Source organism: Sitophilus oryzae, unplaced genomic scaffold, assembly GCF_002938485.1.
Source record: "Sitophilus oryzae breed Bouriz unplaced genomic scaffold, Soryzae_2.0 scaffold_357_pilon_pilon, whole genome shotgun sequence".
In the NCBI taxonomy this organism is placed as follows: domain Eukaryota; kingdom Metazoa; phylum Arthropoda; class Insecta; order Coleoptera; family Curculionidae; genus Sitophilus; species Sitophilus oryzae.
The window spans coordinates 631,921-644,771 of NW_022146926.1; the positions used below are offsets into that span (position 1 = coordinate 631,921).

General features: G+C 32.7%; 1 protein-coding gene across 4 annotated transcripts in view; it reads right to left on the bottom strand.

Annotated features, from left to right (window-relative positions):
* LOC115884798 (disintegrin and metalloproteinase domain-containing protein 10) overlaps nucleotides 1–12,851 on the bottom strand; it is a 239,004-nt gene that overhangs the window by 29,285 nt on the left and 196,868 nt on the right. For all 4 annotated transcript variants that reach the window (XM_030903484.1, XM_030903483.1, XM_030903482.1 and 1 more), the window contains exon 3: nucleotides 7,859–8,053. In XM_030903484.1, the coding sequence (XP_030759344.1) occupies nucleotides 7,859–8,053 (195 nt within the window). The remainder of the gene's footprint in view (nucleotides 1–7,858; nucleotides 8,054–12,851) is intronic.

Below are 12,851 nucleotides of genomic sequence, written 5' to 3' on the forward strand. Positions count from 1 at the left end.
CACCCCCATTAAGAAAAAAATCTCACGCCATTGAGAAAAAAATATCACCCCTATTGAGAAAAAATCACAACCCCATTGAGAAAAAAATCTCATCCCATTGAGAAAAAATGTCGCCTCTATTGAGAAAAAAATATCACCGCCATTGAGAAAGAAATCTTACCCCATTGAGAAAAAAATATCAACCCTATTGAGCAAAAATCTCACCCCCATTGAGAAAAAAATATCACCCCTATTGAAAAAAAAAATCTCACCCCATTGAAAAAAAAATGTCGCCTCTCTTGAAAAAAAAATCTCACCCCCATTGAGAAAAAATCTCACCCCCATTGAGAAAAAATCTCACCCCCATTGAGAAAAAAAAGCTCACCCCATTGAAAAAAAAAATCTCACCTCCATTGAGAAAAAATCTCACCCCATTGAGAAAAAAATCCCACCCCATTGAGAAAAAAATATCGCCTCTATTGAGAAAAAAATCTCACCCCCATTAAGAAAAAAATCTCACGCCATTGAGAAAAAAACATCACCCCTATTGAGAAAAAATCACAACCCCATTGAGAAAAAATCTCACTCTAATTGAAAAAAAAATCATACGGACGCCCATGAAATCGCTATTTGTTTTCCGTAAACAAATCGGTTGGGCTGAAATGAATCGAACGTTGGGTAATCCGCCAAGTTCAGGTTACCATAATAAAGCGCGATACCATTAGAATTAGAGCAGAACATTTTATAACTGGCGTATAATAACATTGTTATAATGCGTTGTAAAATCAAAATTAGATCGTCGCATTTCCTTTTTTCTTTCAAATAAATAGATGCGTAAAAATTGATTTTGTATACCTGTCAGAGCAGTATAAATTTAAATTAAGGTAGTGGATTGATAGAATGGGAAGTTTATGCAAAGATTTTAACTATACCGGGTGGGCCTCAAAAGTGGCTCAGTCCTATAACTTTTTTATTTTTTCAGATAAAAAAACCTTGGATTTATAGTCATTTATTATATATATTTATTTATTTATATTATTATTATTTTAAGTAAAAAAATACCGAGGGTGCCATTTAAAAATCAAAAGTTGTAGTCATTTCCGGTCACTCGCGATTTCATCGTTCGTGAACTAATCTTTTCGGTCGATGATAAAATACCATTTTATCGTCTTGTACAAAAAATAACTAAAAATACATGAAAATTTTAAGGTGCCCCTTTTTCATGCCGGTGAGTCTAGTTTATTTCCACTTGGTTAATATTAGGTTTTCGTTTTATTTTTTACAGTACCTTTGCATTTAAAAAGTATTTTTTAATGTTTTCTTCTCATTTAATAAAATTCTGATAAAGAGTTGAATACGTTAACTAGGACTGCCGTTCTTTAAACTCAGTTTTGTTCCAGGCCCGAATAATAAAAAGCAAAAATAGTCCGCGGCGAAAAGAACAAAGAGCTTCGCTCTGCAAATATAATGTCTACGGTAAAACGTCCGGTTTTAGAGCAGTTTAGCTTGCGTGAGTGGTTTCAGGCAGATTTTTTTCCACAAACAAACGAATAGTTACTGTACAGCGGAAGGTTTTTATATTAAAAATTAACCAACGAACAAGTTTAGAATGAGTAAACGATGTATTTTTGTCTGGTTTTATTGATTATCTGGAGTAATAGTGACCTAGTATAATAGTATAATATTATATAGGTCAGTTTTGATGTTTTGTTTTTGGCGAAGACCATGTAGGATCGTAACCACCGTAATAACAAGGCCGAACAGCTGCGAGGTAAAAATCTCGTTACGTCACCAACTGGAGGCTCAACTTTATTTAGCAGCGTTGATAATTATCCGATAAAAGTTCAAATTGTGGATCTTTTTCTTTCACTCACCAGATATATTTCGAAGTTTTAAAATGTTTTTTCCGAGTTTTTAAAAATATTATAGTATATAAAAATAGTTTTAATAGAATACGAAAAAAATCATACCAGTCAATAAATGTTTATCTCTCACTTTTTACCAATCAAATTTAATAAGGGAATATTTTAAGTTCACAATAATATAAAAGGAAAGTATTCTTTGGTTTATCACATATACAGATGAAAAATCCGGCTTTTTTTAATTATTAAATACATACATTTAGATCTGAAATTAGAAATCTATTTATATGGCCAAAATACTACAGTCCAGGTAAATGAACTAAAAACACCATTTGAAAGATTTATTATAAATGAAATTGATAGTTTATTCCTTGATTCCTTTATTCACTTGTTTTACAAAGCTAATAGTAATCAGGGTTCGGAAGTAGTTAATTAAGACGTAATTTACCTGATTACGTACGTGTAGTTCTTCTTCAAAACCTACCTTTTTCCCGTTCATTAACTATATAAAAACTACTTTAATAAACTACGTATTGATATTACGAAAAAAATATTCTGTAGGTTAATTTTGATAGAAATAATGCAATGCATATGGCTTTTTATTTAAGTATAGAATTATTTATACATTCATAAAAAAGCAGAATATAATGGTTAACACAATATTATATTAAAATTATTATAAAATATGAAAACATTTTAATATCTATAAGATAATCACCTAGTTAGTAATTTTTGTCAAGACTTTGTAGAAAGTACAATATGATCGAAAAAAAAAGGCGTCAGCGATGGCTATGAAATGATCGCTGTCATTTTATATGTAAAATTATATGGGGACTGTGTCATCGATGATCATTTCCAAGCCAACTAGACGCCGCGCCGTTTTTTTGTTTCGATAATATGGTATTTTTCAACCTGATTTATGATATGGTCATCAGTTTAATAATTTTCCGTTTTATGAGGGGTCTAAATAATAAGATGTGAATATTATATTTAAAGCTATATTTCTTCTGTTTTCTCAAATATATTTATATGTATTTTCTAAAGCTTTTGCTTATCTTTTACCTCACCTCAAACCTTTCATATTTGAAAGTTACATAAACTACACCCTCCACATCGATTTACTACATGTAATATAGTTTATGTAGTTTTTAAGAGTAACATGTAGTTTTCCGAACCCTGATAGTAATACTGATCAAATTATTAGTCATGCTTGTTATTTACGAAATTCTTTAAAATGCAATGAAAATAATAAAAAATTTCTAACTTTTATCTGTGTTCAATATTAAAGTTATTAACTTGAGGCGAGTAACAGGTTGAGCTTGAAGTAATAAAATATTGTTTTAATGAGTAAAATACGACGTATGTTTTACTAGAGAACTGGCAAACTGATCCTTGCAGAACAATCCAAGCAACAAGATCCACCAACTGATCCAAGCAGAACTTGCAAGTTTAGGCCTCCAGTTGATGACGTCACGAATAAGCTGTCGGGCCTTGTTATTACGGTGGTTACGGTAGGATGCGCTACATTTATCATTTACAGTATTGTGTTTAGTGAAGTTGAAATAAAATATATGGAAAGATTGTTAAAAAACATATTATTTTTTTAATTAATATACAGTACCTATGTCCCCAGATTGTCTTTACAAGAGGGAAAACTTTTTTATTATTAACATTTTGAGAAAAATGCATTCTTCAAATCACAAGTTGTAGTCATTTCCGGTGAGACAGGAAGTGACCAAAAACAACTGAATACGTCAATCAATCCTAATTTATGTCATATGCTAACATACCAAATCTCGTATTTTTATCTCAAATAATAAAAAAGTTATAGGGGTGAGTCACTTTTGAGACTCACCCGGTATAAAACTTTAAAATACATCAAATTTTTAAGGTGCCCGATTTTCGTGCCGGTAAGTGTAGTTTATTAAAAAAACAGAACCTGATATGCAATATTTCATATTTCTATTAAATATTACATTTTCTGCGCAACGTAGATATAGTATTTTTAATACCCATTTAGAATAACACCATCCTTATTTATTATTAATAAATCAGTTGAAACAAAAAATTACCAACAAAAATGAACGTCGATTACTAATAATTTGTTAGATGTCACGTTTTTGAAGTTACGTTTCATGTTAATGTCATAACGCAAAATAAGATATAAAAATGCGATATTCTGATGAATCCAAAACTTTTATGTCCGATTTCCTCTATTTCAAAACCTGTAACAAATTGAATGTCAATCGGGTTACCAGAGGCAATTTTAGATGTAATTGCCAGCGCGGCTGCGGTAAATGCGAACAGTAAAATTTTTGGATAGATGTCATTTCAATAAAAATGTTTAAATTTATATAAAAATGTTTATTCGTATAATAACAGAGAAATGTAGTAACCAAAAAGGTATTAAATTATTTATAATGATTGTAGCAGATAAATAATACAAATACACAAACCTTAAGATTTTCTACATCTATATCTCTGAGTACTACTAACTACTACTAATCTAATGTTTAAATGCTGTCTTTTTTAGACAGATGTCACTTGTCTTGTCATTATTCAATTCATTATTAGAATTCTCAAAATGTTGTTAACAAAAGATTCATTCTTTTATTTTAAAAGTTTAATCAATCACAATTGTTTATCTCCATCATTTACGGGATTAATAATACAGAAATTACAGCTCAATTACAAATAATTCATTATACCGGGTGCGTCTCAAAGTGGCTCACCCCCTATAACTTTTTTATTTTTTCAATTAAAAAAACGAGATTTGGTATGTTAGTATATGACATAAATTAGGAATGATTGACGTATTCAATTGTTTTTGGTCACTTCCTGTTTCACCGGAAATGACTACAACTTTTGATTTTTAAATGGCACCCTCTGTATTGTTTTACTTTATTCGATAGAAAATAAAATGTTAATTAATTTATTAATATAAATGTTTTGCTGCAAAATATCCAACTATTTCCAGCACCCCGTATATACAGGGTGTCCCACTTAAGATAGATACAAGCCAATATCTTGGTTGTTTGTTGAGCGATCTTTTTCATTTTTGGCTGGAGGCTGTATGGCTATAAGACGTACATTTTGCCCGGGGTAAGAAATGCGATACCTCATAGACGTACGTTCTAATGGGGTTTGATATTTTTCGAGTCAAGAGTAAACTACCCATAGGACAGTATTTATTTCAAATCTGATAAATTATATTGAATCCTCCTTACCTAAGGTACTTAAGTTCTAATTTTGATAAATATAGATACAGGGTGTGTTATTAAAATAAGACATTTTTATTTTTATTATTATTTTTTTAAGTACTTACGACGCCACTGGATAAACAACTGGTTTATTATCAATAACCAATTATAACCGAGTATCAATTAATAATCGTTTTTTTTAATGATGGTTTGGTCGAAGATGTTGACTTTTAGTTCGTATAGTTTGATAAATCTTTGTTTAGAGCATATTTTTCAAAGTTAATAGTGATTATTTTAAACATATAGGATCAAATATCTCCTACGCGGAGCAAAGGGCTTCAGTGAAAGCTCTCCATCGGGTTCTGTTTTTGGCAGTTGTTTTTGCTTCCTTCCATGTTGACCCTACTTGTTGAAGCTCATCCAGTATGTCCTTGCTTTCTTTTTCCTTGGGGATTCCACTCCAACGCTGATCTCGCTATATTACTATCAGGTTTCCGCAAAGTGTGACCTATCCAACCCCATTTTCTTTTGCGGATTTCAATGCCTACTTCTTGTTGCTTTGTAAGATGAAGCAGGTCGGTGTTACGTATAGTGTCTAGCCAAAAGATTTTAAGTATTTACCGCAAGCAGCGATTGATAAACACCTGTGGACGGTTGATGGATATTTTTGTCAATCTCCATATCTCGCAGCCATATAATAAAACTGGTATGACGTTGGAATTGAATATTCTTAATTTTATTTGTATGGAGAGTTGACGGGAGGTCCAAACTGATTTTAGTTAGCCAAAGGCTCGCTGCGCCTTCCTGATCCTGCTGACAATATCCGCGTCTGCGCCACCGTTTGCTGTTACAATACTTCCCAGGTAAGTAAACTCTGTTACATTCTCGACATGTTTGATTCCTACATTGAATGGAGTGTTGTTGTTTGTGTTAATGCGCATTGACTTTGTCTTGTCGATGTTTATGCTTAATCCTACTTTGTCTGCTTCTGTTTTTAGACGTCTGAGCATCATTTCCATGTCTTTGAAGGATTGCGTTGTGAGACAGATATCATCAGCATAATCAAGATCCGTCAGATGCGATGTCAGAGTCCATTGTACTCCCCTAATGTTTGCTGTGGCTTTAGTCAAAACGCTGTCGAGCACGATATTAAATAAAAGCGGCGATAATGTGCAACCCTGCTTTACTCCTGTCCCTAAGTTAAAACTGTCGCTGGTTCTACCGTTGTGCAGCACATTGCATTCTGTGTTTCTGTAGAGTTACTTGATTATATTAATTAGTTTTTCCGGAACACCGTTTTCTTTTAGAGTTTTCCATACCATCGCATGGGGGATACTGTCAAAAGTTTTGACGAAATCTATGAATAATAAGAATAAAGGTGACCTAAATTCTATTGACTGCTCTATGATAATGCGCAATGTATTAATATGGTCAATGCACGAGTGGTTCGGTCGGAAACCAGCTTGGTTCTCTCTCAGAGTAGGCTCTATATAGGAGTTTAACCTTAAATGAACTATAGAGGATATTATCTTGTGAATGGTGTTTAACAAAACAATACCTCACCAGGTATCTCCTTTTTTAGGGAGTTTAATAATGAGACCCTATTTCCATTCATCTAGGATGATGTTAGATACCCAAGCTCGTGTAATTAGAGGATGCAGTATGTTTGCTGCTGTGCTAGGATCTGCTTTGAGGAGGTCTGCAGGGACGCTATCGGGGCCGGCTGCTTTATTGTTCTTAAGTGTTTTAATAGCCTTTTGTATTTCTGTTTTCGTTGGCGTGTCGCAGTTGATAGGCATTTCGATTGTTGGCTTCGGTTCCTCGTTGTCGAAATTTTGTTCACTTATTGGTCCAAGCAGGTTGCTGAAGTGTTCTTTCCATCTGTCAAGCTGTTCTTCAGAGGATGTTAGTGGTCTGCCGTCTTTGCTTTTAATAACTGTATTGAAGTTACTACGTTGTCCACTCAGGTGTTTTGTTATTTTGTACAGTTCCCTCATATTGCGTTGTTCTGCAGCTTTTTGTGACTCGTTTGCTAGTTGTTCATGCCAAGCTCGTTTGTCCTTTCTGGCTGATCTCTTAACTGCTCTATTCGATACTTGATATTGTTGTTGTAAAGTAGTAAAGTAGTCTAAACATAGAGAGTTTTAAGTATCTATTTGGATTTTTTAAAATCTTCCTCAATAAACGAATAAAAATCATATTTCAGATTCCATTGAAAACTTGGTTTTTAAATTATCTTGTAATTTGTTAAATTCATTTGTAATAGCAAACTTAAAAAACAATTTTTTAAAGTAAACAAAATAAATTGAAAATATTTTGTTTTTTGTATCGTATCTTAATTAATATGGAAGCTATCTGAAAACTTAAATCGATTATTAATTGATAATTGGTTATTGATAATAAACCTGCTGTTTATCCAGTGGCGTCGTAAGTACTTAAAAAAATAATAATAAAAATAAAAATGTCTTATTTTAATGACGCACCCTGTATCAATATTTATCAAAATTAGAACTGAAGTATCTTAGGTAAGGAGGATTCTATATAATTTATCAGATTTGAAATAAATACTGTCCTAAGAGTAGTTTACTCGTGACTCGAAAAATATCAAACCCCATTAAAACGTACGTCTATGAGGTATCGCATTTCTTACCCTGGGCAAAATGTACGTCTTGTAGCCATACAGCCTCCTGCCAAAAATGAAAAAGATCGCTCAACAAACAACCAATATATTGGCTTGTATCCATCTTAAGTGGAACACCCTGTAGATTACTACTTATCAATGGTAAATGTTCTAAAGTTAATATATTTGAAACTTACCTTCTCTAACGTCTTCATAGGGGTCGTGAACGTGATCCTCGTGGTAAATAATTGAATGAAACGTCCGATTCGGATGTTTTGCGTGTGGAAAATAGTGGCGGGCCTTCTCCACGTAATACGACCCTTTCGGGGAGACGATTTTCCCCTCGAACACCCCATCTATTATGGAACCGAACACCTTGCTTCCTGGCTCGCCTGCAAAAGAAGATAATACAGGTCTATTAAAGTTGATTGAAGAAAGTGGTAATAAATTGATTCTGTCTCTCAATGTTTTTCGATAACAATCAACAGATATTAATTCAACTAGTGAATTTTAGTATAACGAGTATCCGTGACTCAGTTTGCATTTGACGTTTCGACAACTACAATATTTTAATTGGAGTTTTTTTGTACCTATATCAATGTTTTACAATGAAGATGATGATTAAAATTAATTTTGTTTAGCTATAGGATTGAAAATTTAAACGGTATACTAAAAAACACACTGAAGTTTTGGCTAGTGTATATCAGTTTCCTGAGATGAAGAAACTTTTATCACGGCTAAAATTATCTTAAAACACGCCATAAACTGAACATTAATAAGCTCTTCTTTTTAATATTCTTGGAATAACTTAAAATTCAATTTAATTAAATTATTATTGCTTATTTCGAATTAATTAATTTATTATCTCCGGCAACTATGAATTTAGAACTACATAAACATTCTTTATTGTTTTTCATTCCATTTTGAAATAGGAAAATCCATCTTCTAAACTTAACAGTCCCAAAGATGGTTATTACTGTCCTATTTTTCTGTTCATGTTCTATTTTATTCAGAGAAAGAACGTCTAAGCTCATTAATTTTTTGCGACCCTTTGTAGCGCACAATAAAAACTTAATTAACTACTTGAATTAAAATAAATGAGCCGGCTATTCTCGGCAAAGCATTTTTAACAAATGAGACAAACATTGAAGCATGAAACTTTTTCAAATTTTATTTCAATATTTTTATAACAGAATATATTTTACAATGCAAAATATTTGTGACGTAAATGTAAATTCATTATTAAAAAACATTATTATCACCAAAAGAATATATTAAAACCGAATTATAAACTTTCCTGGACTGGGCCCTTTCGAACTGGATGGAATGTGTCCATCAGCAGTTTACCATTAGCTGAAGAAGTATGATTCTTCGGTTGGGGGGTATAAATTCATTATTAAATAACATTATTATCATCAAAAGAATATATTAAAACCGAATTATAACGAGAAAACTTTCCTCGAGTGGGCCCTTTCGAACTGGATGGAATGTGTCCATCAGCAGTTTACCATTAGCTGAAGATGTATGATTCTTCGGTTGAGGGGTATAAATTCATTATTAAATAACATTATTATCATCAAAAGAATATATTAAAACCAAATTATAACGAGAAAACTTTCCTGGGGCGGGTCCTTTCGAACTGGATGGAATGTGTCCATCAGCAGTTTACCATTAGCTGAAGAAGTATGATTCTTCGGTTGGGGGTATAAATTCATTATTAAATAACATTATTATCATCAAAAGAATATATTAAAATCGAATTATAACGAGAAAACTTCACTGGACTGGGTCCTTTCGAACTGGATGGCATGTGTCCATCAGCAGTTTACCATTAGCTGAAGAAGTATGATTCTTCGGTTGGGGGTATAAATTCATTATTAAATAACATTATTATCATGAAAAGAATATATTAAAATCGAATTATAACGAGAAAACTTCACTGGACCGGGTCCTTTCGAACTGGATGGCATGTGTCCATCAGCAGTTTACCATTAGCTGAAGAAGTATGATTCTTCGATTGTGGGGTATAAATTCATTATTAAATAACATTATTATCATCAAAAGAATATATTAAAACCAAATTATAACGAGAAAACTTTCCTGGGGTGGGTCCTTTCGAACTGGATGGCATGTGTCCATCAGCAGTTTACCATTAGCTGAAGAAGTATAATTCTTCGGTTGGGGGTATAAATTCATTATTAAATAACATTATTATCATGAAAAGAATATATTAAAATCGAATTATAACGAGAAAACTTCACTGGACTGGGTCCTTTCGAACTGGATGGCATGTGTCCATCAGCAGTTTACCATTAGCTGAAGAAGTATGATTCTTCGATTGTGGGGTATAAATTCATTATTAAATAACATTATTATCATCAAAAGAATATATTAAAACCAAATTATAACGAGAAAACTTTCCTGGGGTGGGTCCTTTCGAACTGGATGGCATGTGTCCATGAGCAGTTTACCATTAGCTGAAGAAGTATGATTCTTCGGTTGGGAGGTATAAATTCATTATTAAATAACATTATTATCATCAAAAGAATATATTAAAACCGAATTATAACGGTGAGAACTTTCCTGGACTGGGCCCTTTCGAACTGGATGGAATGTGTCCATTAGCAGTTTACCATTAGCTGAAGAAGTATGATTCTTCGGTTGGGGGGTATAAATTCATTATTAAATAACATTATTATCATCAAAAGAATATATTAAAACCGAATTATAACGAGAAAACTTTCCTGCACTGGGTCCTTTTGAACTGGATGACATATGTCCATCAGCAGTTTACCATTAGCTGAAGAAGTATGATTCTTCGGTTGGGGGGTATAAATTCATTATTAAATAACATTATTGTCATCAAAAGAATATATTAAAACCGAAATATAACGAGAAAACTTTCCTGGAGTGGGTCTTTTGGAACTGGATGGCATGTGTCCATCAGCAGTTTACCATTAGCTGAAGAAGTATGGTTCTTCGGTTGGGGGGTATAAATTCATGATTAAATAACATTATTATCATCAAAAGAATATATTAAAACCGAATTATAACGAGAAAACTTTCCTGCACTGGGTCCTTTTGAACTGGATGACATGTGTCCATCAGCAGTTTACCATTAGCTGAAGAAGTATGATTCTTCGGTTGGGGGGTATAAATTCATTATTAAATAACATTATTATCATCAAAAGAATATATTAAAACCGAATTATAACGAGAAAACTTTCCTGAAGTGGGTCCTTTCGAACTGGATGGCATGTGTCCATCAGCAGTTTACCATTAGCTGAAGAAGTATGATTCTTCGGTTGTGGGGTATAAATTCATTATTAAATAACATTATTATCATCAAAAGAATATATTAAAACCGAATTATAACGAGAAAACTTCACTGGAGTGGGTCCTTTGGAACTGGATGGCATGTGTCCATCAACAGTTTACCATTAGCTGAAGAAGTATGATTTTCCGGCTGGGGGTATAAATTCATTATTAAATAACATTATTATCATCAAAAGAATATATTAAAACCGAATTATAACGAGAAAACTTTCCTGGAGTGGGTCCTTTGGAACTGGATGGCATGTGTCCATCAGCAGTTTACCATTAGCTGAAGAAGTATGATTCTTCGGTTGGGAGGTATAAATTCGTTATTGAATAACATTATTATGATCAAAAGAATATATTAAAACCGAATTATAACGAGAAAACTTTCCTGAAGTGGGTCCTTTCGAACTGGATGGCATGTGTCCATCAGCAGTTTACCATTAGCTGAAGAAGTATGATTCTTCGGTTGTGGGGTATAAATTCATTATTAAATAACATTATTATCATCAAAAGAATATATTAAAACCGAATTATAACGAGAAAACTTTCCTGGAGTGGGTCCTTTCTAACTGGATGGCATGTGTCCATCAGCAATTTACCATTAGCTGAAGAAGTATTATTTTTCGGTTGGGGGGTATAAATTCATTATTAAATAACATTATTATAATCAAAAGAATATATTAAAACCGAATTATAATGAGAAAACTTTCCCGGATTGGGTCCTTTCGAACTGGATGGAATGTGTCCATCAGCAGTTTACCATTAGCTGAAGAAGTATGATTCTTCGGTTGTGGGGTATAAATTCATTATTAAATAACATTATTATCATCAAAATAATATATTAAAACCGAATTATAACGAGAAAACTTTCCTGAGGCGGGTCCTTTCGAACTGGATGGCATGTGTCCATCAGCAGTTTACCATTAACTGAAGAAGTATGATTCTTCGGTTGTGGGGTATAAATTCATTATTAAATAACATTATTATCATCAAAAGAATATATTAAAACCGAATTATTACGAGAAAACTTTCCCGGATTGGGCCCTTTCGAACTGGATGGAATGTGTCCATCAGCAGTTTACCATTAGCTGAAGAAGTATGATTCTTCGGTTGGGAGGTATAAATTCATTATTGAATAACATTATTATCATCAACAGAATATATTAAAACCGAATTATAACGAGAAAACTTTCCTGAAGTGGGTCCTTTCGAACTGGATGGCATGTGTCCATCAGCAGTTTACCATTAGCTGAAGAAGTATGATTCTTCGGTTGTGGGGTATAAATTCATTATTAAATAACATTATTATCATCAAAAAAATATATTAAAACCGAATTATAACGAGAAAACTTTCCTGGGGTGGGTCCTTTCTAACTGGATGGCATGTGTCCATCAGCAATTTACCATTAGCTGAAGAAGTATTATTTTTCGGTTGGGGGGTATAAATTCATTATTAAATAACATTATTATCATCAAAAGAATATATTAAAACCGAATTATAATGAGAAAACTTTCCCGGATTGGGTCCTTTCGAACTGGATGGAATGTGTCCATCAGCAGTTTACCATTAGCTGAAGAAGTATGATTCTTCGGTTGTGGGGTATAAATTCATTATTAAATAACATTATTATCATCAAAAGAATATATTAAAACCGAATTATAACGAGAAAACTTTCCTGAGGTGGGTCCTTTCGAACTGGATGGCATGTGTCCATCAGCAGTTTACCCTTAGCTGAAGAAGTATGATTCTTCGGTTAGGGGGTATAAATTCATTATTAAATAACATTATTATCATCAAAAGAATATATTAAAACCGAATTATTACGAGAAAACTTTCCCGGATTGGGCCCTTTCGAACTGGATGGAATG